The sequence below is a fragment of the Pagrus pagrus genome (assembly GCF_965226575.1).
Source record: "Pagrus pagrus genome assembly, chromosome: 10".
Lineage (NCBI taxonomy): Eukaryota > Metazoa > Chordata > Actinopteri > Spariformes > Sparidae > Pagrus > Pagrus pagrus.
In genome coordinates, this window is record NC_140194.1 from 6762237 (window position 1) to 6789264 (window position 27028).

The 27028-nt window shown below is 41.7% G+C and overlaps 2 protein-coding genes across 3 annotated transcripts; both read left to right on the forward strand.

The window, feature by feature from the left end:
* Nucleotides 1–226: 226 nt before the first annotated feature.
* Nucleotides 227–10656, forward strand: slc17a8 (solute carrier family 17 member 8). The gene is made up of 12 exons (XM_084363951.1): nucleotides 227–706; nucleotides 2818–3073; nucleotides 3850–3968; nucleotides 5123–5237; nucleotides 6351–6438; nucleotides 7132–7218; nucleotides 8124–8266; nucleotides 8361–8510; nucleotides 8618–8750; nucleotides 9003–9113; nucleotides 9631–9758; nucleotides 10098–10656. The coding sequence occupies exons 1-12, from the start codon at nucleotides 606–608 to the stop codon at nucleotides 10425–10427; spliced, it is 1761 nt and encodes a 586-aa protein (XP_084220077.1). The 5' UTR covers nucleotides 227–605; the 3' UTR covers nucleotides 10428–10656.
* A 4106-nt stretch (nucleotides 10657–14762) lies between these two features.
* On the forward strand, nucleotides 14763–26855 carry nr1h4 (nuclear receptor subfamily 1, group H, member 4; the record flags this gene model as incomplete). 2 transcript variants are annotated; one of them, XM_084363337.1, is made up of 9 exons in its annotated part: nucleotides 14763–14859; nucleotides 17330–17707; nucleotides 20326–20466; nucleotides 21515–21657; nucleotides 21766–21864; nucleotides 22145–22244; nucleotides 22814–22960; nucleotides 25728–25841; nucleotides 26175–26855. In XM_084363337.1, 9 exons carry the CDS (start codon nucleotides 14763–14765, stop codon nucleotides 26411–26413), a joined length of 1458 nt encoding a protein of 485 aa, XP_084219463.1. In that variant the 3' UTR covers nucleotides 26414–26855. The 2 variants fall into 2 exon arrangements, with proteins under 2 accessions (XP_084219463.1, XP_084219464.1); XM_084363338.1 differs by lacking the exon at nucleotides 14763–14859 and adding an exon at nucleotides 16029–16190.
* Between the last annotated feature and the right edge of the window lie 173 nt (nucleotides 26856–27028).

The window sequence follows — 27028 nt, forward strand, 5'->3', positions numbered from 1 at the left end:
GCAACTTGTCAAGCTCATGCAAATTTAACGTGGGTCTACCGGGCTGCTATCAGATGAACTAGCTGAAGGGGTGGTGCTGGGGGGATGATGGTGATGATGAGTAAAGCGAGGGGGCTGGGTCTTGTGAAACCAGCTACACCTGCCCCTCCTCGATGGATGAGTTATGAGATGGAGAGGAGATCTAAGCAGTCCATTCAGTTCAGCTGCAGACAAAAGGGGGCTCGCAATGTCTAGAGACTAGATTTGGATACTACGCGCCTGTCCTTTATTCATCAGTTTTTCTCTCAACTGGATCTTCCTGAGATGAAACAAGCTCCAGAGCCTCTGGCTTACTGAGGAATACTTCAACATCATCCTCCCCTGCACTTCTCCACTGAATCCTCTCCTCACAACGAAGAAAAGGTGGAGAGGAAAAGTCTGTCCTACCTCTGAGGGACCTGTGGCACCGCTGAAAGGTGGAGCCAACCCCCAGTGCCACAAACTCAGGAAGGATGAAGAACAGCTTCTAGGGGGATTTTAATTTTCGCCTTTCTCAGAGCAAAGTGTAGTGTTGTGAGGTGTCAAGACATTCAGGAGGAGAGAAAACAACGCAAGCAGAGAAAAAAATGCCTTTTGGTGGGTTAGCAGGTTTGAAGGAACAGGTGCTTAAGCCTGGAAAGGAGGAAGTGAAGAACACAGTGGGGGACTCTCTCGGAAAACTGCAAAGGTGAGAGGGTGCGCATGGAGAGTGGTGGGAAGGATGCATGTGTGTGGAGGCTGTTTGATCCACACTCCACGGGATGAAATCAGCATTTCGCTCATTATCCATGTATTGCATTGACGGTGGAGATTAATTTTTAAAATAACTTTGTAAGAATGCTCAACGGAGAGGGGCTGAAACATCAGAGGGATGCGGAGAGCCTGGAAGCGAGCACATTAAGCCCAACGTGTTCTCAGAGATCCTGGCGATAAATAAATATTTGATTCTGGTGCTTGCCAGGCATTGCCTGTGATGTGATCACAGATTTTATTTTAAGACATTAATACATATTTCATATCTGATACATATTTCACAGACGTGTTGCGGTGGTGGGGGCATGCATAACGAGGATTGTTGTCATTTTGAGAGATAAAGCACTAAGTAGGCAATTTCCTGGAAAATGAATGTACATTGTTAATATGCATGATCTGTAATACGAATACACTGATTTGAATTACAAAGGAAAAATGTGAATATTTTTGGTGTTCGCTGTTGATCAATTTATATATAAGACATGAAAAAATCTATCAAATTATCAGTTTTTTTTGCAAAACTTGTATGTTGCATTTTTCATCTTGATGTGAAGAGCCTGACACTGATCAGATACATCAACACTCCAACTATTTCTTTTAAAAATGGCCCAAACAAACCAAATATGGTGAAAAACGCACAATTTGGGACTTGGGAAGCTGGATGGAAAACCACATTTTACAAAATGAGCACATGATGCAGTTCACTATTTATGCTGCAGCTGTTTATTTGCTGCTGTTGTGGAGAATGTACAACAATAACATCTGTTGAAGCCGAAACTCTCAGAAAGACGACACACTTGCGTAGTGATGACTTAGACCATTGTCAAATTGTCACAATGACCCTTGTCTCATTGTTCCTAGTATTTCATGTACTTTCCGATAACTCCTGAGTCTTGTGTGTGGGAGTGCGTGTACGCTCGTGCGTGTGTGTGTGTGTTTATCCTGGTTGACTTGGCCCTACGTGTTGATTTGGGGTGTCCATGTGGGGATGTGTGCGTGTTCTTATCAAGTGTGAAGGTCATCTTAGTTAGGCCTGAATTCTCAATATATTCCCCCCTCTTTGGGTTTACAGATCCCACACAAACTGAACAATGTGCGTGAGGGCGAAAAAAACCTATATTCTTATAAGGATTTTAAAAAATTCCCCCACGGCCCCCAGATTTGTTTTTACTTTGAATGATCTGGACGACCACCTTTCGGCTCACATTGTTTACATGAGTTGATCATACACCGGTTAAACATATTGCATATACACATTTTCTTCGTTATAAATGTTATGTAAGCACGACTAAACGTTATCCTTAGCATCTGCCTGCGGTGTGCAGTTATGTGTAACTTAGATGACTATAAAATGGAATAATATACTTCAGAGCGTAATATTAAAACTTAAATGACAGCTATAGACCATGAGAGACACCTACCAACCACATTGTTCCTTCAAATAATCGTGTCCACAGCAAGACTGCTGGGCTCTATTTCTAACTGATTGAAGTTTTTGACTTAGAAAAAATAATAAAATATTTTCTTTTCCATAGCAATACAATGAATTATATAAAAATATTTTAAAAAAAACTCACTACATTTGCAAAGACACTACTGATTTCTTTGTAACACTATCCTAAAATAAGTGAAGATTTGAGAGCTTGTTATCAAAAACTGATCCCATTTCTTGTTAATTTGTGAGAACGCCTGTATAGACAGGTGAAAGCAGTTCATGGGAGCAGGGGCACAGCGACAGAGTTGAATTCTGGGTAGTGGAACAGGAGAGTGATGCACCTGAAAGTAACTCGATAACTGCCGCTGCTGTGACCTTTTTGGTCATGTGTCTTGGCTTCACCTCACGGCTTTAATAAGAGAGCAGAGAGACTTGTGTTACTTTGTGTTTCCACATTTTTATAAATCTGACAAAAATGATTGCAATATTCAGATAACAGTACTGTATGCTTGTCTGACTTGCTGCCAAATATAGCTTAAAAAAATCACACATAACAACTGACTAGTACTCCTGCTCTTACTGTGGATTTTTCCCTAATACTTTCTTCTTAGGAAAATAGATGGTAGCAATGTAGAAGAAGAGGACAACATTGAACTGACGGAGGATGGGCGTCCGGTGGCATCAGCGGCACGTCCTGCCCCACTGCTGGACTGCAGCTGTGGCGGTCTGCCCAAGCGCTACATTATTGCCATCCTCAGCGGCCTGGGCTTCTGCATCTCCTTTGGCATCCGTTGCAACCTTGGTGTGGCAATTGTGGAGATGGTGAACAACAACACTGTCTATATCAATGGGACCCCCGTGCTTCAGGTAGCTACATCAACCAGACAGCACCCTTGGGTTACGGACTCATCAGAACTTTTCATGACGTGTGTCTTTTTTCTTGTTGCTGAGAAAAAGGAGGATAAGCCAAACTAAGGCTGTAGCCATATAGTTAACACTGGGTAGGACCAGATCTGCCATAGTGGAGGCCACCATTCATAAAATTATCAATTTTCACAACACTTATCACAAAACCTCATCATTGGCAGTGATATAGCATATGTAACACTCATACTAATCAGTCAGAAATACTTTATTGACCCCCAAGTTACTCCTTCTAGAATGGGAATGACACTATAGAGAGAGATTATAATGAGATAGAAATAGAGACGACAATAAGAAATGAGTAGGTCAAAATAAATATAAACTATAAGTAATAAAATAACTGTAAAAGCAAAAATATATGCATCAAACATGGATAGATAATATGGACTACATGGCTACAGTATAAACATTCTAAATAAACACTGGGGTGTAAACATTCTAAATAAATGTGATAGTGAAAACTTTCTAAACAACTGCTAGAGTGTAAACATTATAAATAAATGCAACAGTATAAACATTATAAATAAATGTGACAGTGCAAACATTCTAAACAAATACTAGAGTGTAAACATTATAAATAAATGCTAGAGTGTAAACATTATAAATAAATGCTACAGTGTAAACATTATAAATAAAGGTAGAATAAACCAAATTAATGCATTTTGGTGCTAAATTGGTGAATTTTAGTGTGCTTCTGTTTTTTTTGTTTCCTTCTCCAGCAAGCTCAGTTTAACTGGGACCCAGAGACAGTGGGGCTGATCCACGGCTCCTTCTTCTGGGGCTACATTGTAACTCAAATCCCTGGTGGTTTCATCTCCAACAAGCTGTTTGCCAACAGGTGACGTGCGCTTCATGAATCATGACTGTCAAAAGTCCCACTGTAACAACACAATTTCTGTCTCATGAATATTGTTGTTTTTCGGCTGTTGGTTAGAAAAGCAATTTGATGATGATGCTTTTTGAGAGCCATTCTTCCTTTATCCATAATTAAAAATATTAATTAGTTGCAGCCCTTAACACAGTGCAGAGACTACTGCTGCTGTTGTCCCTGAGACAGACACTGACGTTACATGGGAAGTTTGCAGAGACACATCATGCTTTTTGTCTTTTGTTGATATTTTTCCATGAGCAGAGGATGGAGTCATGGTCTCTGCAGCCCTGACCACATATGTAAGGATCATAAGAAAGACAAAATAAAGATAAAGGTTCCTCAGCATGTGTGTTTAAAGGGTTAAAGCTGCACGGTGCGGTGAGCAGTGCTGATGGAGCAGATAGCAGTCCTGTAATAAAAGCTTCACAGGAAAAGAGGACACGCCACTGACAGAGTTAATAATGAAAGATCCTGCCTCTGATTTCTTTCTGAAACACCAGCCACTGGAATATTACAAGTGTCACTTACACGCTGTTTTGGAAAAAGAGAAGGAAGGGGGGATGAGGTGAACGAGAGAAGAGAAGGGAGCTTCATCACGCCGCCGTGATGAAGCACAAACTTTTGGATTGAATGGGATGTCTTTATCTCGGTGTGTGAAAGGCAGAGGCGTGAGATGTGTCTCATTATAAGGCTGATGGAGAAGCTTTGACCGTGAGATGTTTGGAGATATGCTGCCTGCCAGTATTAGACATATACACTAGCGCTCAGACACTGAAGAGCAGTGTGTTTGCTCCTCAATAATTTCTTCAGATGTTTCCTTGAACAAACTGCCCCATGTAAACTAGTAATATCATTACTCATTAATTTTGTTATTATATCATTACTCATTAATGTTGCTCTCCATGTTGAATTGTGTGCCTGCCTGTGGATAAAGTTCACATTTTTTTGCATGTTCAGCTGCCAAGTAATTGGAATTATGTAATTGAAAGTGTAACATCTATATTTTCCCTATCAGTATCAAATTCTCCCCATGAACATGCTTTATATTCGACATTGATGTTATCACCTTTTCAGCGTTGTCCACACACACACAATATGTTGACATGTCAGTATTCCTACAGGGTCTTTGGGGCTGCCATTTTCCTGACGTCAGTGCTCAATATGTTCATCCCGTCAGCAGCGAGGGTCCACTACGGCTGTGTCATGTTTGTTCGTATCCTGCAGGGCTTGGTGGAGGTAAGAGAAAAGATGTTAGTGACAAAAGAGTGAAAGCCATGACTGTATATATACTTTGACATTTTGGGAAAATAGGCTTATTTGATTTCTTGCTGAAAGTTAAAAGTCACTAAATGTGGCATTCCATCTCCCCCTCCGTTGCATTTATGTTACAACATCGCTGTTGTTCGACTCATCTGCCCCCTCAAGTGGTTGCCAGTCGGTGCACTAACGTTGCTAACGGTAGCTAGCGTTGCTAACTTTTAGTAGTTATATATACATTTTGGTGAGCACTGTGTGTGAGTAACAAACGCTAGTAACACCAGCAGTGGGTTAGCTTAGCTTTGCACAGGGGAAAACAGCTATAATATGATGAAGTTTGTCATTAGATGGCCGCCATTTTGTGTTTTGCTTCTTAACGGAGCTCACCGAACTCTAATCAAACTGTCAGACGAGGCTGCACTGATCAAATATGATTCAGGATTCTGTTACTACATCAGAAACACGCTTTAGTGTTTAGCTTTATTAGGAGAGAGTTTCTTACCAGGTCACCATGTTGAAAGACGATGCAGGGAGGACGGAGATGAGCTCACATGCACTGACACGCACGTGTGGCCGGACCGGCTACAAACACAAAAAACAGAGAAACTCAGATTACAACACAAACAGAGGGAGGGTGACATCTTTCTCTGCTTAGGACGCCATTACTCCACTACATCTTTACACAGCACATTGTTGTTGGCTGCTTTATTAATTGTTAAAATCTCATATATTTAACCTTTAATCTAAGTTATTAACATGTTATACGTTAAACTGCTGTTTTATTTGTATTTGAGAGTTGTGTGCGGTACCATTTCAATGTTTCCGGCCATGAAATAGTCCTGTTAAAGCACAACTTGTTCATTTTTCTGTATGGATTTAACAAGCAAAATATAATATGTTAATTAATTAGTGATCTTTAGAGTACCCAGGCTAGTTGTTTCAGTTTTTTAAGCTAAGCTAAGCTAACTGGCTCAGTTCAGTAGTGTCATATTCATCTCATCCAACTCTCAGCAAGAAAGCCGATACATGTGTTGATGATGATAAATGACGAACTTTTCTCTTAAAGCATGTCCACTTTGGCATCTTCCACAGGGTGTCACCTACCCAGCCTGCCACGGGATGTGGTCCAAATGGGCACCACCTCTTGAACGGAGTCGACTGGCCACAACTTCTTTCTGTGGTGAGCGATGTCTCGGTCTGCCTCCTGTCAAAATGCTCCTAAACACTCCACTAACTGCTTTTCACTGATAGAAACGTCTGTGTCTATTTTCTGTTCTCACAACCTGATAAGTCATAGGGGGGCTGGTCAGCAAATGGATGCGAGGGAGCAAATTTTGCGTTGCAGATTCTGTCCACTGCCGTCTCCCCTGAAATTAAAATAACCACGTTGCACTTTCAACCGGTGCCATGACAACCCGTGCATCAAAACCCTCTTGACATTGTTTGTAATGAACACGGATCACCTGCGTATTCTGAAGGAGCTGCTCTCTCTATGCACCTAAATGAAGTGTCACATTGCTTACTGTCCAAAAGCACTCTCATGCTCCGTGCTCTATTCTACTGAATCTGTCTGATAATAGAAAACACATTAAAACACCCTTACTGTGCCAATGGCTCATTTTGACAGCGTGTATTCAATGAAACTAATGCGTTTCTTTCATGATTTCTTTTCATTAAGACACACATTCTCTATACAGTGTGGTGTTTTTGTACAATTCTGCTTTATAATATTCAGATTTATGAAATATGTAAAAGAGTCTTCTTTCTTTTAGTCTTAAGTTTGATATATTTTTAGTCGACCATCACTGAGATCTGATGTGAGGACTGGTGTAATAATACCTTGACACTGAAATCTGACACCAATTGTTCCCAGGATCCTACGCAGGAGCAGTGATCGCCATGCCTTTAGCTGGAATACTCGTTCAGTACGTCGGATGGTCTTCGGTCTTCTATATCTACGGTGAGACTGATGTTGGAATGAACATTGAACCATTCATAAAATCACAACAAAGACTTAAGTCACTCACTCTTTTGGTCATTAGGAGGAGGTGGCCTACATTACTTATCACCCACCTACAATGCAGTACTGAGTTCCCTCCCCAGACAGCTCAACAACCATTCACGCCTGGGCTCACCTAGCCCTAGAAACCCACAAGTGGCCCCAACGACTCTGAAACTCAGAGTTCACAAGTGTCCTTAACGACTCTGTGAGCCTGCAACCTCCCCTCCAGTTAGTCAGAAATGAAAAAGCCTCTTGGATGAGAGGTGAAACATCTTCAGGAAACTGAAACACGTCCAGTTGCCTACGATAAAGCACCTAGAATAACCATGACCTGGACGACTGAGAACATTCATCAACATATGTTGTAAAGTGACAGTAAATTAAACTTTTAACTTGTATATACAGTGAGATGTATAGGCTGTGCATCAGGTGTCAGTGCAGTGACATGCAATGTCATTTTAGTAATCCGTGACTGGCTCTGTGGTAGTTGCACTTTGTATGCGTTGCCCAATAAGCATTATCTGAATAGCTTTAGAGTTTGATTAAAATGATTAACACTGACATCAAATTCATACTTTGCCAAACGTGTTTTAATAAAAGTCTACTCTGGTTCTGCTGCGATATCATCTCATGATTTATTGATGTGAATTAGCATTTTCCTGTCTGAGCTCTGTGACTCATACCTTGTTCATTTCATTTTAATAATGAAAATTCTTTTGGTCTAGAGAAGGTCGTCGCTTGTTTTAATTAGTCTGTCCTGCCCCTTACAAAGCCTTTTTCTACAAATAGAGAAAATCTTGACCCAGGGTCTACGCTCAAAGGAATGCATTAACTTTTTCTTGTTGTTGCCATTTCATGAAAAGGCGTTTTTGGGATCATATGGTATGTCATGTGGCTCCTGCTGGCGTATGGTAGTCCTGCTGAACATCCCACAATCACCGAGGAGGAGAGGACGTACATCGAGACCACAATCGGTGAAACAATGCGCCAATTGAGCGTGACTGAGGTGTGTGAGTGTAAAATGCTGCTAATTTAATGGTATCTAACACACATACACACAGAATAAATGACATCCATTAATTTTGGTGTTCCCATCACAGAAATTCAAGACTCCGTGGCGTCGTTTCTTTACCTCCATGCCCGTCTACGCCATCATCGTGGCCAACTTCTGCCGCAGCTGGACCTTCTACCTGCTCCTCATCAGCCAGCCGGCGTATTTTGAGGAAGTCTTTGGCTTCCCCATCAGCAAGGTTGGCCTCACAATTTCACTACAGCTATTTCACTGACAATGACAAATATCCATAAAGAGAGATAACTAATCATGCGACTGACTTACATGGTGGCTTCTTCAAAACAGGTTGGGATCCTGTCCGCTGTCCCCCACATGGTGATGACAATTGTAGTTCCTATTGGAGGACAGCTGGCTGACTTCTTACGCAGCAACAAAATCATGTCTACCACGAATGTGAGGAAACTCATGAACTGTGGAGGTACGTCTTGGGAAAGTAGAAGCAACAGGTTTTCATTCTTTCATTCTGAGACTCACTCCCTGATTTTACTGTATGATGGAGATTGTTGTGATAAAAGGAAGCCATGTCACCACAGATTTAAGGAGATAAAGTCAGATTACTTTTGTTCTTTGCTGAACAATTTCTCTGCATATATTTGAAAATGTTTATCATGTTGTATCTTACATGAACTCTTTGACTCACTCACTCTGGTGCTGTATTATTTTTGCACAGGATTTGGTATGGAAGCAACTCTGCTGTTGGTGGTCGGATTTTCTCACACTCGGGGGGTCGCCATCTCCTTCCTCGTTCTGGCTGTGGGTTTCAGTGGATTCGCCATCTCAGGTATTACCACATCTGTGTTTTGTGTGTGTGTTTGTGTACACATTTTTGTTACCTACTGGGGACCATATCTGGCTTAAACCATGTCAGGACCAAAAGTCCTTATGGGGACAAAATGTGACTTCTGTGTTTGAAATTTAAGACCTTTCATTTGATTAAACATTAAACCTAAATCTTGAGGCTTTTGCTTAAAGCTTGAGTTGATTGTAACACTGAAATGCACACAACGTTGCAGAGAGACTGTTTTTCTTTCGCAGCCTTCTCTCCCTTTTCTCCATCTTTTCGATTGTGAAAGACTCCAAAAGCTGAAATGCAGTACTTCTTTTCCTTTGGGTGTGATGCAGTATACATGCACACTGGCGCTTCTCCTGAATATTTTATAGATTGTTGTCAAGGCAGACGAAAAATCAAAACCAGTGTGTGGATGTAAACCATGTTAATATTTTTTTTTACAAAATATGAAAATGCCAAACAAGGAGAGGATTTATAATTGCCGCTCTTGTGTGTGCTGTTTCTTTAGGTTTCAATGTAAATCATTTGGATATTGCTCCTCGCTATGCCAGCATCCTGATGGGCATTTCAAACGGGGTGGGCACGCTGTCTGGAATGGTGTGTCCTTTAATTGTTGGAGCCCTGACCAAACACAAGGTATAATAAGCTTATCTGTAGCAGTACAGTAGCTGTTTTGCACAGGCTATATGTTGATGCATGCTTTAGTTATTTGATCTCATATTCTGTTTAATTAGTTTTTTATGGGTTTTCCTGTACTGCATGTATAAAACATAACAGGAGAATCATTGCAACAGTATGTTATCAGTGGCTATTGTTAATAATTTATATCCCTGTAAGTTTTTTTTATACACACTGCAGTTGTTTTTTTTCTGATGCCATGAGTAAGGCAGTGGATTTACAGCCTCAGTGGTACATTAAAGATCAGTGAGTCTGCTGTAGAGAGGAAATTCATTGACTCCATTCATCTCCCCACAGACTCGTCTGGAGTGGCAGAATGTCTTTGTTATTGCGTCCATGGTGCATTACTCAGGGGTCATCTTCTACGCTATCTTTGCCTCGGGAGAGCAGCAGGAATGGGCCAACCCTGAGAGCACTAGTGAGGATAAATGTGGCATTATTGATGAAGATGAGCTGGCTGAAGAGTCAGAGCTCAACAGTGAGAACATGGTGGTTCCCAAGAGGAGTTACGGAACCGCGGACGATTCGTCTGGTCGAAAACAGGGCTGGAAAAAGAAGAGAGGGGCGACCATGCAAGAGGAGGAGGAACATTTGGGGAATGGCGATTACCAGGGCGGATACCAGTGAGACGCCCTGCGGGGAAAAGGACTTCCAAAACACTCAAACTTGGTCAAGGCTGAAGATTTCAAACCTGTGGAGATGTCATTAAACCTCTGAGAAGTGACAGGAACAGCAGCATCATATGTACCTCAAGATGGCCCTATTTCACTTGTAGTCTTACTCCAGTTTAACTGTGATGTACTGTCACATGAAAACACAACGTTAAAAAAGTCTAAATGCTAAAATCAAACACAATTTTATTAGAAACTCATTGGAGTAACATAATACATAGAGGAACATGAACAAAAACATGATATCAGAAATTGAAAAATACATTTAACCTACACCAATAGTCACTGTAGACTAGTATGACTAGTATAATTGAAACCAGAGCAACATTCATGAACCAACTAGTGCTGCATTAAAAGAAACACATATCAACTCTCAGACCTGATCGTACTCCGTCTGTGCAAGCTGAACTTTCTGTAGTTTACTTTGAACCATGTGAACAGTTTTTGAAATGTTTTGTGTCGGCTATGCAACGTGAAAAGAGACGTGCTTCTGGAATGTAATAATGGGTTTGACAGCAGACCATAGTGTTAATGTAACGAGCCTTACTAGGGGTTTTTTTTTTTTTTTTTTTTTTTTTTTTGCTTATATGTATTTGCTGTTGCTGAATGATTGCACTCTATCACTGCTTAGCTCACTCTCCTCGTCTGAGCAGGTCTTAGTTCACCGTCCGTTTGTAATGCACTTCTTCCAGCATTACATCAGCCTCGTTATTCGGAGCGCTCGGAGCTCGTAATGAGACGAAAATGGACGGTGAGTTCAGTGCCGACGTTACTCTGTGAAGCATTTAGTGTAACTCTATTTATTCTTCTGGTGTTTGTCTTTTGTTGCAATTTTGCAATGTTTGATACATGGCGAGCCAGATTGTTTCTACCTTTGACTGTATAAAGATGGACAACATGTGAAGCCAAAGCATCTCCATCGCCACCTGGTGGCCGGCTGCAGTATAGGTCATATATAATGTGTAAGTGCACATAAAAAAAAAATGTACCTCAAAGAAGGTTTCTGTCATTTTAGGTTATTTGGTGCTATGAAAAAGGACGAAACATTGTAACTGACAGATGAACCGCACTTGTGATCGAGCAGGTGGATGTTTGGGCGGGAACTCAATACTGCAGCGCCACCAACTGCGCAGACTCTGGCTCCTTATGAGGTCACTGGCGCAATATGGCAGCGCTCGTGTCCGGGATAGTTTAGCTTCATTTTAGAGCAGCGGTAGGAAGCAGAGACACATTGTCCATCTTTATATAAGTCAGTGGTTTCTACCAATGATGTAATGTTTCACTTCAGTCATAAAAGAGTATAGGAACGGTTTATCATCACTGCTAATGAAGAGAAAATCAGTTTTGTACAGTAAATCGTTATCTTACTGTTTGAAATATCATTGATTTGATTTGCACTTTACTTGAACACATTGGAAATGTAATAAACTACATTTCTATTCTGTATTGAGATTGTTTAGAGACATAAAAGAGCTTGATGGTTCTGAATTATTGAGTACTTTGCATCAGGTTATACGACATTTCATGCTACCTTGTGTGTTTGGAAAATTATAAAAACAAGTTTATCATCAAATTGCTCAGCTGATGTTATGGAAAACATGTTTCTTTGGGTTAAAGGGATAGTTCGGGTCTTTTGATGTGGGGTTTGTATGAGGGAAGCAGAGCATTGTACTGCTGTAAACCAGACCAGCAACAAGATGTATTTTAACCACCAAAAATATATATATCCATCTAAGTGTATGCTATGTTTTGAACATTTCGGTGCTTTACTTTGCAGTCAAACAACCCTTTCCTTTGGCACTACATTCCCTCAACTGTACAACATCCTGCCGTGCACCATATTACAGCTGGGCTTCTGGTACCTACAGTAGATAAAACATGATAAAGTGCCGTCTCGGGTGCCTTTTTAAAAAAAATTCGCCCCTGCCTCTCCAACATCCTGAGTCCGCCACTGGCCAACCTGCTGGTGGCGTCAGAGGAAAAGTCAGGGGAATACCAAAGTAGTAAAATTTGTTCTCTCAGTTTAAGGGTTGATGAGATATTTCAGTCTGGATCATGTTGACTGACCGACAATTAACCATCCATAGAGCCGTGCTGCTACTGTGGCAAGGCTGGAAAGAAATAAAAGCTACATTTAAATCATGAACATAAAGTCTTCTCTAAGATACAATGTGTGATACCGTTCCAACTTTATTGTTATCTTCTGTCATGCTGTCCCTAATGCTGCCTGTTTATATTAGTGGGCCCAATTTAGACATCTTTAAATATTACAAAGGCTGCTCTGTTTCCCGTCACACTGTGGTAAACATCCTCCGTCTTATCTGTCTTTACAACGCCTGCTTCATTTTCACCACGGAGGGTAATTACTGGACAGGATGTTCCACACAGCCGCTTGACCAGCTGATAGTCAGAGGGAGTCCTTTTAATGTGAAATACACACATGCACATGTTTTCTTGCTCATATGCACTTTTAGTTCTCTCTCATACGCTGATGAAAAGTTTCAAGGTTGTGGACTTTATTGCCGGTTGTCCTTGAGAACATGTGGGTGATTATGTCACTTCCCAGGGTGTGCTTCTGTTTATTCGTGCGTACGTCACTGACAATACGGTCTGTCTGGAATGAGTCACAAAACACCAAGGCGAAAGGTAACACCCATTATCTGTTCTAGTCCTCATCTTGACACATTTAAAATGTGTTTAAATGAGCCTCAGCAGTACCCGTGAGAGATTTGACTACTGTACACGTAACTTATAGGTCGTGTCTGTCCCATTCTAGAGGCCATCGCTGCCAACTCACTCCCCGCATGCTCTCAAACACAGACCAGATAGTCCACAAACAGCTGGCAGCCAATGGCAAAGGTCCTGTTTATTTCAGAGAGACTGTCTATTGACTCAGAAGGGCCTCTTTGGATGGAGCAACAACCCATCAATGATTAAACTATTGGTTTTTGGACAAATTAAGGATCATGAAGACAAGAACAGTTTTAATTCAGTAGATCTTAGAACACACACAAACAAAAGGGCCGGTACACTGAGGTCTGAGTGTGCAAATATGAACATTGTGTCCTCACGTGATGACTTTAATCAGTTCTAGGATGGATGGCGACCAATGTCACCATCTCGTCTATAGTGGCCTAATTTCTTCTGTGAAAATATAATTAAAAAACTGTTACGCTGCAACACCAATGTGTGGATGTATGCTCCATGTGTGATGTTTGTGTGTGTGGGTGGGATTTCTGGTCTGCTGGAGATTTTATGAGGCAGTCTCTTGTCTTGGTGAGATAAAGAGGGATTTTTGGGGGTGGGGGGGGCATGGACAGGAATGGACAGTTTAATTAATAACCACCATCCATTCCTCCCTGACCTCAGCTGGTCACAAATGCTCTCACTGGAGCCCAGACACAAGCAGCTAAATGTTCATTAGCAAATATTGATTGAGCTGACAGCGTGGATATCACCGACGAGGCTGAAAAACGAGGGGAGTTAACGAAAAAAAAACAGAATAAGGTAAGTGCTACAACCGGGTCCAGACATATTTTAGATTCACTGGTGAATGGGTGACTTCTTACGAGTCTGCGGTGTGCCACTGTGAGCGATGTTTGGCTGTTGTGTGGGTTGTTACAGTAGGTTGGAGGTTTCCATGAGTCCATGTGGGTTGCCTTTGGATCTCAGGGGAAATTACACTGAAGGTAATTGTAAAAATGTGGCAGATATAAAAAGTAATGTTTCATCCATGTTGTGGCCTTGACAGCAGAAAGGCCATGGGCAAGTTTATAAACACGTCTGTTATACGCCAGACACCTCCAAGCTCATCAACTAATTAGGTTTTACCTTATTATAAAATGAGTTGTTTATGCTTACGTCGACAAAAGGCTTGCATGAGTAATGTTTAGTAAAATTACAGCAAGAGAGACGGCACTGATCTAGAACATCCTGTCAAGTGAACCCCTACGAAACAATGTGACAGGATAAGGTTGAAAGAAAAGACTCTTTCAATGGCCGGACCTTTATACGCCACCTCCCTGCAGGCAGCTACTGAACATCTCTGTGTGGGAGAGAAGACCTGTCAGGTGTGATGATGTAGAGACTCCCAGGCTGATGTTTAATTACATTGTGGTACAGGTTTCAGAGGATGCTGCGGACCTGTAAGGGTGTTCAAGAGGAGATCTTCGCCACAGTTCACAAATCACACTATTTTTATGCTTGTTGCAGAAGCAGACAGAGGCTTACTGCTGCTTTGCGGCCCAGTTCAACCTGTGTTTTCTGAGTTGGTGCCCAACGACCCTCCTGAATGAATGAGTGGGTGGGCCCCGACATCAATGTGGTGGGACCACTGGAAATCCCACCCAGCGATGAATTCGCCATCTCGGAGAGCTCCCACCTGTTTGGTAAGTTTACTTGGCAGGAAGCGAAGATGGAAAAGGACTGCAGAAGAGTCTACAGGCACTAAGTGTTTGGCTCTCACCAGCAATATCAAATAATAATATCAAAACGGTTTGGACATTGTTATATCAGCCCATTCCTCCACTGTGCAATCAACAGTTACTTCATAATGATACGTTTAAGCAAACATGTCTATTTCCACTTTAACATACAGATTTTTTTGTTAGCATGCTAACAACTGCTATTTTGCACTAAACACAGTTCAAGTTGATGGAAATGTCATTAGTTTTGTAGGTATTTGAACCAAAATATTGGACAAACATGCAAAAAACACATTGATACCTTAATTACACAGACCCAGGCGGGAAAAACCACCAACGACTGGCTGTTATAACTGACCTCCAACTTCTTGAGTGAGTTGTAACACCACATGCTGCACAGTAAAAAGTAGTTAACAAACAAGAAGCAAAGTGAAATTGAAAGCCAAATAAAACAGACAAATTCCTGAAATGTCCGGTCTCTGTCATTATAAATGGTTGTAGCACAAATACAAACTTGACTGGAGCAACTAATACAGAAAAAGGAGACCCAGATCTGAACCTGATCATCAAGGATACCAGGATCACTCTTCGTGTGTGTTGTATGAAACAAATATTGTAAATGGACCCACTTTTATATTATTAATTGTGTTAAATAACAATTACAATAACACATATTTAAAATCACATTAAGTGAGCACATCTGGAACATGAGGGCTGGTGACGGGGGAAGGGGTTACTGAGTTTATCTGATAGGGTATTGTCCAAAAAATGTTTGGAAAGCAGTGTCCTTGATAAATCTGCACATTTAAAAAAACAAGCAGGCAGAAAATAAATGCCCAGCACCTGCAAACAATGTATGGAAGCACATGTTCCTCCAGATAGCTGCATGAACCAGTTCACCTCCGTGTCTGGCCGCTCACGTATCTGAACACCATACAGTAGCAGTCAGCTGGCATCATTGCCCAAATCTGGAGCTGACTTCACACGTTAGGCAGCTACTTGTAATGATGTAAAGAAATGTGACCACGCGGTTAATGAGTAGCTTTGGCAACCTTTGCTCCCCTTGAGATTTCTCAAGCAAGCGCCAAGTAGTTCAGTACTTGATCTGCTGTCCTCGCGTCCTTAAAGGAGGGTTTCCCATCAAAAGACATAAATGGAAGATGGTTTGTTGTTTAGAAGGAAGGACTGATCTACAGGACGCAGCCGGATTATCTGGATCAGAGAATAAAGTCTCTGAATAGTTTGTGTGTGTGGTCACACGGAGATGGCCATGGTCCAGACCAAGTCTTCGAGAGGTCAGTGTTACAAAACCTTTACAGATGCACAAGTGTTGAACATGTTGGTTTGCTTTAGACACGGATTTAATCTCCAGACAGTATTTCAGTGCAGTGCAGTGATTATTCTTGTAGACTATTCTACACGTGGTCTATAAAGTCATGAATATACCACACTTGCTCTGAAAATCATAATTAAACAACACTTTAATCATATTAAACATTCTTGTAACCGTTTTGAAAAGTGTCACCTTGATTGGCATGGACTTACATGTCAGTCTAAGACACAGTGTGCTCTGTGCAAAGCCAGTTGTTAATCATTTATGGGTTTACAGCGTGTGTTGTGTGGACTGCCGACTACTGCTGAGGCCGTTTCTGTTCCAACAAGCTTCTGCTGGGAAGCAAGTGAAATAAAACTGTTTCGTGGGGTTTTTCTTATCTGAAATGGGGGTTTAATGACAGAAGGTGTCATGTTGCACAAACTCTAAAGCCCCCCGAGACAAACATGTGATTTCGGGGCATAAAAATAAAAGTGAATTGGCTTCCTGTGGCATTTAACTGCTTCTGACACTTTCACTTCACCATTCCCACTCAAGAAACCAGTCCATATTATCAAAGCTGCACTAATGTAGTATTACTAATCTTATCAACATTATTATTGAGCACCTGTATTGTGAAAGGCGTCTCTCATAGTGATGTTTCCACTAGTGATCATGAGCATTTTAGCGTCTTTCAGTGCATTGTTTTGATGTTCTGCCCCACAAGTTGGTAAAAACCTGACACTGGGTGCCTATTTCAGGGAGAAACATGAAAAAAGTATGTTCAAAAAAGATTTAATATGTAAGAATTTTGTTTAAAAACATTCAAAAGTTAACAAAATGTGAAGGAATAACAGTTTTGGTGTTATGAAGTCTATGTACTGTGTTGCAAAGCATGTTTAGCATGCTAACCAGTTAGCCCCTTCCCAGTTCAAAGCTCCTGTACTCGAAGTGGAAACAACAACCGCCAGCTGCACAGCAAACTGAGCTAACTAGCTAACGGGAGCTACAGTTGGCAGCAGTTAGCGGTTACTCTGGTGATATGATGCCCCCTGTTGTTCTAAGTTTGAATTCAACAAGTGGCTTCTTACATTATAATCTGTGTCCCGCTTCTTGTCTTAGATATTCTGGCAGATCAAAGCAGTCCTCTCCTGCAGGATCCCGACATCTTACCCTTCACCAGCTATCCCAGCATGCAGTACACGTCCATGGAGCCAACCATGTCCTCCACACCATACTACTCCAGTCAGAACTACTACCCTCAATACAGCACGGATGAATGGTACTCACACACGGGGATATATGAACTGAGGAAAGGACCCCTGGAGGTCAGCTATGATGCTGAGATGGAGGAGGTGTCTGCCGTGATGCCCGCCGTGTTGAAAAGGACCCGGCACATGTCGCAGGCCGGAAGGGTCAAAGGGGAGGAACTGTGTGTTGTGTGTGGAGACAAGGCCTCTGGATACCACTATAATGCTCTCACCTGTGAGGGATGTAAAGGTGAGAGAAGAGGCGCTGCAGTGGCACAAATACGTTGGATTTAGATTCAGAACAGAGTTTGTGAGTTTTACTCCAAACTGTTGGAGAAGATTTCCTTGCATTTTCTATTTGAAGGGTCAACTACACACACTGCTTTCCTACTGGTTGTGACTCGCAGGTCAAATTTCACCAGTGTTGATCCCAATTAGCGTCACCACCAGAGGCATTTAAAGCCTCTTCCCTCCTGTAGAATAGAAGTGAATGATGGCAACACTGTTGATATGTGTGACCGTGCCCTTAAATATCCTTAAACACAATTTAAAGAAATATAGTAGTCCTGGAGGCCTAGAAGTTAGGTTTGTAGCCTACTGTCCAATCGTCCAGTGTGTACGATTCAGTGGCGTCTAGCAGCTGGGTCGAACAAACTAAATATGCCTCGCCTCACTTTCCTGGAAAGGTGACCTACACGGGCAAGCCAAAGCGCAAAAAAACCCAGCAAAAGGCCCTCTCTAGAGCATGGTTTGTCTATCCTGGGCTACTGCAGACACACAACAAATATGGACAAGGAGGCGTAAAGAGGGGGACAAATAAACCATATTCACACGGTGGCCATTTTATTGTGACATCACACTCACACAGATTTTATCCTCTTTTCAGTTGCTGATCAATCGGGAAGTTGTAAAATTACGACAATTTGTCAGACTCCTGACGTTTATACGGCTTTCAACCTGCATTATCTTATCCAACCATTCAAGTTTCCCACCTTGAGCATGAACAGAAGTCGGCCTTCATTTTGATCTCAACTGCACACCTGTAAAGTTTGCATGACTGTATCTTGTACGCTGACTCGGCAAAATTCTCTTGCTCCAGTGTAAGTCACCTGCTATAAACTGTGCCTCCAGATCCACATTTTGACTCACAGACTTACAAAGTCAAAACATTACCTGCCAATTACACCCCTAAATCCCCCAGCACACTGAACCGTTAACGTAAATGTCCACACATAGACAAAGTCTGCAGTAGTGTAGGATGACAGATGACCCACATAGCAAAAATTCTGTTGTTGTCAGTAGCTGTTGACTTTAGGGGCCAGCCATGATAGGGATGTTCATATCTACAGTCCAAACAGCAGCTGGTGAGGAGTATTGATACATGATTGTTTGTCATTTGTCATTTTTTACAAGAGCACTAGTCTGTTTGTGCTCACTAGGAGTCAGGGGGCAGATAAGTGACAGTTCGTCACAGGGGAAATGTTCTGTCAGGAATATGCTTTAGTGCTGCATCCTACTGTCTGCAAGCTGCTGTTAAAAACAGATCAAGGGATATTAAATCATTGGCTGCAAGCTCAGGTCAGACTGACTTCTTCAGCTAAAGTGAAGACTGAGGCTAATATAACTTGAACAAAGGACACAGCATATGAGGAAATATATGAAGAAACATTATACTTTACAACCCCTGTCAGTGTAAAAACTATCCACCTAGCGACAAGTGGAGTCGCGGCCTCCGGCAGCTCCTCCCCGTGTTTTTATGACGCTGTGAATTTGCTGTGATTCCTGCCGACCCACAGGTTGAATAGGTATGAGTGTAATTCCACACTGTGCCGGCGGACAATGCCAGGAGTGCAGCAGCTGGCCCGTCCTGCCATTTGACTGAGAATAGGCTCAGGTCTACCTGGTTCTGCTGCCAGATTGGGTTCCCTCTCACCTTTCTGCTGCACAATGCACGAGCAACCTGAGCTCAGTTACGCTAATGCATGCCATTCTGTTTAATGTGCTGTGTCAGAATGTCTAATAACTGTTCCAGAGTTATTCTGTGTGTGTGTGTGTGTGTGTGTGTGTGTGTGTGTGTGTGTGTGTGTGTGTGTGTGTGTTTTGCTCTGTTGCTCTCCCTGTCAGAAACACTGCCGTGACATTATTAGCACAGCGTGTAGCCAACGGATTAAATTTATACCACCTTGTCGTTCATCGAATGTGGTTATATAAGCTTAAATCTGCATGAAATACAAAGGCCGGCCGAGCGGCGATGGAAGACTTGAACTTGAACTTGAACTATCCAAAGTTTCAAAGAAAGGAAAAAAGTCCTACCTTTCTATTGGGGAAGCAAGTCCTAAACTCATGGCTGTGTCTTCTCCTGTCTCAGACCTTCTTCTTATCATAAGAAATTCTTACTACAACGTCGATAGTAGACTTTTCAGTGTTGGTGCTTCTCAGACAGCCGAGCTTGTTTCACAACTTGTTTCTGTTGCACTGAGGTGGCCAATAAACAAATCTATGAATGCAGATTTAAGTATTAAAACTACTTCAACTCAACATGCTGTATTATAATGTAATGTCGACTTTATAGGACTCCATCGTTATTAGAACATAAACGTGCTTTTATGTTGAACTTAATCTGCAAATTAACGAGTAGCTTAACTACAGATTGCATCAGGGTACTTAAACTACAACTAAAGTGGTATTACAATGAAAATGTACTTTAATACATTACTTACGTGATTGTTCTCAGCTGCTTTCCACCACTTCACTACAGTGTGGCCCGGCTGAAGCCACAATATATAGTCTATATCTATGGTCCAGAATGTCTTTGCTCTGTATGTGCATCCTGTGTTCAAATGACTTGTTTTTATCAACCACGCTCAGGTTTCTTCAGACGGAGCATAACGAAGAACGCTGTGTACAAATGCAAGAGTGGCGGGAACTGTGAAATGGACATGTACATGCGCAGGAAATGCCAGGAGTGTCGGCTAAGAAAGTGCAAGGAGATGGGCATGCTGGCTGAATGTGAGTATCACGTGGCTCCTGCTCGTGCCGGCAGGCTGCAGGAAACAATCGTTAATCGATACGATGGAGAGCAGAAGAATTTTTGTCGTATTTCTGCTCACTATCAAGCATCAAGTCTGATCTGCTGCCTGTTTAGTAGAGTCGAGAGAGTCTGTCGGTGGCCGCTGTGGTGAGCCCTCATTCTCCATTCTGACGAGGCTGGTTGAATTTTCCTGGGTGATTAAATGTCACAATAAGAGGGTCCAGCTTTTGTTACAGTTACAGGATTAGACGCAGTTAAACAGACACCTTAAGCTCCATTTAGGAATCATTTACACCGTCAACCTGTCATTAAAAGGGAATTTGCTATGAAATGTTGTTTCCTTAACAACCTTTGGACATTTGGGAATGCAGTCAGCGTACATCAATGTGAAGACAGAGCTGTTTAATGTTAACATGTAATTTTTTTCTTTGGGGGGGTTTTTATTTATTGGGTCTATTAAGAGCTGGCGGCTGGAAAGAGCAGGGTGACGGACCGGACTCCTGTTGCTCATTAATAGTGCAGGGAAGGCGTGATGAATATTGCAGGGGGGCAGGCGTTCATGACTCTAACAGCTGGCACAATAAGAGCTCAACAAAAGAGAAACTTCTTCGGCCTTTTCACCGGAGAGGTCGATTTCTGTCTCAATTCTTTGATTACTTCCCTCTCGTCACTGTCTTGTGAAGCCTCAAACTTACAAAGTCAAATCAAAATGTGAAGGACTAACAAGTTAGAACGAATTATGATAATAACGTAAAGTAAAAATATATTTGTTGTTGACGGAAAATGTTCAGAAGCAACATTTTAAAAAGATTATATGGATTACATTACAGTGGATATGATCTATGATGTTAAAATATTAATGGCAGAAAATTACGTATAATTAAGATTCTTATTTAACTGGTGAATCTTTCCTCTATTGGCGCTAATTTTAAGTTGATTAATGAAAATAAACATTGACAAATGCTGTTGAATAAAGAGCCGTGAGGTATTTAACACACATAGTGAAGCCTTCATCACCGCTGGCAGGCCTGCTGACAGAGATCCAGTGTAAATCTAAAAGGCTGCGAAAGAACACCAAGACCTCCCCGGGACAGTCGACCGGAGACGAGACAGAGGGGGCGGACAACACAGACAGCAAACAGGTCACCTCAACCACCAAGCTGTCAAAGGTGATCACAGTCTCTGCCCTGTGTTGGGACATTTACAGTTTGTTATTCTGTCATATAAAATGTGTCACCGCGTAACGATGTGTGTCCCCGTTTTCTGTTCGTGTCCAGGAGAAAGTTGAAATCACCAAAGAGCAGCAGGCGCTCGTGAAGGTCGTCGTAGAAGCTTACAACAGACATCAAATTCCTCAAGATGTGGCCAAAAAATTGGTAAAACATCCTCGATATCACTTAAAACTTTACTTTTTACTTTTTTAAAATTATTTATTTATTTATTTAGCTTATAGTTCACATGATGACATATTTATGGGCCTTTCAGCTCACAGAAAGTTGTGATACATTCGTAGTGAATGTCATGTTTTATCTGCCACAGGGGGCAACCAAGAGAGCACCTTCGCTGCTGGCTCCTGCATGTACTACACAACTACTGCCGAGTCTTTTTTCAGTTGATCTGACCTTTTTCATTGCTGTTTACTCTCGTTGATTCCAGCTGCAGGACCAGTACAGTGCAGAAGAAAACTTCCTCCTGTTGACAGAAATGGCAACAAGTCAAGTTCAAGTTCTGGTGGAGTTTACAAAAAATATTCCAGGTAGGCCTCACGTGCGTCGACTTGCACTCATCCAGTGCACGTACAAAGGAAAAACACTACTCAAAGACAACAGAGCTAGCTTACAGGTGACACTTTGAGCTGGAGGTGTTTCAAAGACCCTTTTCTTTTACAGGAGGGTTTGCTTGTGGGGGAAGAATTGATAACAGATGATGATAACATTTCCAGAGATCCTTTGTTGATTTGCATGGGAAAAAGGTTTACTCGGGACAGATTTGAGAAATCGAACGGTGTAAAAAAAACACAAGTAATTTGATTTTTGGTGAATGTTTTTTGAACTTGACCAACTCTAATCTGCAAAACGCCACCAGGATAAAGTCAAGTTGTTGTTGTAAAGAAGAAGAAGAATTTAAATGACAGTTGTCGGGGCATTAAACCAATGATCTGTCCATCTTTACAAATCCAGATGTGAGTCAAATTGTGGATTTGGAGAATTGTGACACCCCTCATAATAACATGCCACAATGATATCAGTGCAAATACATACACAAAAAACAAAGTAGCTTGGTGTTCTTCGCTGGATATAATTACTGGTGTTTTGCCTCTGGCAGGTTTTCTCTCTCTGGATCGTGAGGATCAGATCGCTCTGCTGAAGGGTTCGGCTGTGGAGGCCATGTTTTTGCGCTCGGCTCAGGTTTTCAGCAGAAAGATGCCAAACGGACACACAGAAGTTTTGGAGGCGAGGATACGCAAGAGCGGTGAGTCAACTGAAGCGACACATAATAAGGCACCGTCGGACACAGCATATTATACTCGATGGTACTCAAGCTGGGACAGCTCCACTAGCCCTCAGACATATCTTAACTCCTAATTCATGACCTTCAAGAGCCTCGGTCCGTTCCTCTACCACCTGCAGCATCATGACTTTTGCAGTTCTACCTGCAGCCAAGTCAGATCCTCCTTTTAATAATTGATGCCTGATCTGTGTGATGCAGCTGGGAGATGTGTGCTGACCTGCTGATCTCTGGCTCGGTTTAGGTTACACATGCACACACACACACACACACACACACCCTCGCTGGGTACAGTTTCACGCTGTGTGTGGGCACGCTTTTGCGACGCTGTGTTTGATTTATTAAGACACACAGGTTTGTTTCTACAACGGAAAGGTTCTCTCACATATACTGTTTCTACGGCCTCTACGTGTTATCCTTTAGAAAGTAGTTGAACAAAAATAGAAATAAATAAATAAAAATAGTTTACAGCTGGGTGGCTTCATAAGCTCATTTATATGTATGTGTGGTGTCATCATGTCAACCAGATTGGACAGTTGGACAGACAGCAGCAGTGATGGCAGGAGTGTGTGCGAGTCACTGGGTCCCTCAGCGCGGCTCTGTTGTGAATGGTGGGGATAAGAGATATTCACACTAAAGGCCAGTCTGGGAGAATAAGGGAGCAAAGCTGTCTGAAGAGACCATTGTTTCTTATCAAAACATCAAGACTGCTATTGTCCATTTCTCTCCCTCTGAGCCCCACTGGCATTTCTGAATGCTTGATGATGTGTCCGAGCAGACAGACACCCTCCGCTAGTTTGAAGAGCGCCCAAAGTGGGAACTGTTGCCAGAGTGCAAACTGAATGCAAACATCATGCAGAGAAGCAGTTTGTAAATATCATATTTTTCTTTAATCACTGAATCTTTACCTAAAGAAGAAAAGCAGAGGTGTTTATATTTGTTGTTATGCATTGCAATTACATAAGGGATAATGCCTTAAATCATCACAGTCCCATAAAGTTCTTATATAATGGACACATTGTGTAAATACGACGGACTTTAGAGACCGGAGATAAACTAGTCCACTCAAATCATTGCACCCTGGGTCCCAGCTGTTAGCCAGAAAGCTAACGTATGCTAGCTAGACTCAGAGTCAATAACATTACGTAAGGTCGACAAACAGTGGATATAATTTAACAGCACGTTAAACAACGAGATCCAGTTCTACGAACAAATGATGATGTAATGATGTAATGATAATGGACACCTCGTTGGGCAATATTCCCAACTAAAGTCTAAACTAAAGTAACTAAATGGGTTTCCTCACTTTTGTCTAGTTGTAGTAGTGTTGGCTACTTCTTGCAGCTTGTGTGTTACAAGCACCATCCTGTGGTGTTCAGTGGATGATGCACTGAAGGACTACACTGTGTTGTAAATAAGCTGATGCCAATGCCGCTCACTTCAGATACAGGCTGCAGCGCGTTAATAAAGTACAGTGAACAGACAGTTTCACTGGAGCTACTCGGGGAGTTCCCGAGGAGTCTGTGTATCGACATTTAATCGACACCCTCGGGCCAATCAGGTTCAAGTATTCACTCAGACCATGGTATACTGTATTTTGATTTGTACAAATGGGAGTTATACGATCAAAGCTTAGTTAAGACATAATGCACTCAAGGTCCTTCAGCCTCTATCTAGTTGTGAAATAATCTGCTTTATAACACTAATCCAAGGCCTCATTTTACAGTTATGAGTCCTTGTTACGGTTACAGAGTAGATTTTACAGTTACAGTTTTCAGTTCGCTTTCTTTATCCTCTTCGCCTGAGTAAATCACATGAGATCAAATGTGCAAAAGTGTCAGTGATTAAATAAAGTTGAATGCAAGGTGATGATTGCATCTCATGTTTCACTGTAATCCATATAAAAAAAATGAGGGAATATATATAAAGAAACATAAAAAGCAAATATAAAAGTAAGTACTGTGGATGACAATTTGTGCACAGAAATGTTCCCTGCGAGAAAAACAGCACCAGAATACTTCCTTTAAACAGAGAACTGGACTTGAGTTAATAATCTTGGCGGTGGGTGATCATACAGGTGAACAATAATGCAGATTACGGCGGCACTCTTATGATATTATACGTCTGGCTCAAAGTGCAGACGGCTGTGTGAGACAAGCCCTCCCCCCTGTAATGTCCCATACGTGCATTTTACGAGATAAAACTACTCGTTCTCAGCAGTTCTTCTTTCCACTGTGTTGACTGCTCCGCACTGCCTTTGACACAGAAGTCGCTCCATAATTCATCAGATTATTCATGAGGTGCAGCACTAATGGACTAACATTTTCCATTCACAGACACCCGTCACCGTAATGCTTTACATTAAGGTCCTTGTGATGAGCATTAGTTAATAGGTAAAAAAGGCACCTGTAATTCCTTATAAGATGCTTATTAACATTATTGTGTATTAATATAACTATATAAATGTTAGTAATAGTGCTTGTAAATGTCTTAACGCTGCCCTTACATTAATCACTGTGGCTCGTGCTGCTTGTCTGTTGTGTGCCTTGTATCTTCTCATTGTTGGGCTTTGTTAGTGTAGTTTTGCATACGTGCTGTAACTACTCAGCAGCTCAGTACGTTGTTCATGTTATCCCTGGTCCAAGGTTTGTGCTCGGCTTTGAGTTTTCAATGGAAACTCGCCCATCCGCCGAAGATATTTTTGAAAAATGTAATATATGTTCTTCTGCAGGTATATCAGAGGAATTCATCACACCCATGTTCAACTTTTACAAAAGCATCGGTGAACTCCAGATGGTGGAGGAGGAACAGGCTCTCCTCACCACCATAACTATCCTGACACCAGGTGAGCCAATATCGACAGCTTTTGTAACAATATGGTCTTCAACCAAGGGATGGAAATCTAATATCATCTTCACAAAAACATCGACTTTTTTCTCAACAGATATCATGAGAAACGACTGCCAGCTATAGGGCCACAAGTGCCTTTAGTGCATGTTATTAATAGCATGTTGAAGTTGTTGTTTTAAGATAAAAAAGTTACTTAATGTTACTTTAAATTAGCCTTAAATCACAAAATTTTACAACCTACTTACACTAAATTGTTGGACTTTTAAAATGAAGCATTACCAGAGCTATTCTAAAAGGCTAATGTATCATCACGGTTCACATCTTCCAGATCGGCCTTATGTGAAGGATCAACAGGCCGTTGAGAGACTTCAGGAGACCATTTTGGACGTGCTGAGGAAGATGTGCGTCCTGCAGCATCCACAGGAGCCGCAGTACTTTGCTCGTCTCCTGGGACGGCTGACGGAGCTGAGAACACTCAGCCACTACCACGCAGAGATGCTCACATCCTGGAAAGTGAACGACCACAAATTTACCCCGCTGCTCTGTGAGATCTGGGACGTGCAGTGACACACAGGAAGTGAGGAGGGTGAAAGGATGATCACATGAACATTTCAACCTGCGAGACAAGGTCACGGTTCAGCTGCAGTGTATATTTATATGGATGATGTGACGATCTGGATTTAAATCCCTACACAACCTGACCTCGGGATCAGTCATGTATTGACTCTTGTGTTTATTCTGCTCGTGTAGTTTGTTTTTTATGACTCAGAACATCATCATGTCTCTACTGTTTGATTCTTGAGACTTGTCTCGTTGTTGAGACGTTAGAAATAACTTCTTTTTGTCGTGTATGCCATGTTAAACATCTTGAAGTCCCATTGCGATTAATCAGACGAGAACAAACACTGGAAATTATTCACAGCGACGATGGTGCTTGTAAGAAGTGCAAAGTTTAGATTACACTGAGTTTGATAAGGGGTTCATTTATTTTTTATTTGTAAAAGTCATACTTGCTACTTGTATTTGCTGTAAATACACAAAAGTTGCATGTTCTGCCTCAATAAAAAAAGTACAACAGGAAAATGGTCGAATTTGAACCTTGATAAGCTTCTTTCTTTCTTTCTTTCTTTCTTTCTTTCTGTCTTTCTACCTGTCTACTCAATAAATACTGTATCATTAGCA

Coding starts and splice junctions, on each gene's coding strand:
- slc17a8 (XM_084363951.1), top strand. CDS start 606: ATGCCTTTTGGTGGGTTAGCAGGTTTGAAGGAACAGGTGCTTAAGCCT. Junction 5,238..6,350: donor TCCTGCAGGGCTTGGTGGAG/GTAAGAGAAAAG, acceptor CATCTTCCACAG/GGTGTCACCTACCCAGCCTG. Junction 7,219..8,123: donor TTCGGTCTTCTATATCTACG/GTGAGACTGATG, acceptor TTTCATGAAAAG/GCGTTTTTGGGATCATATGG.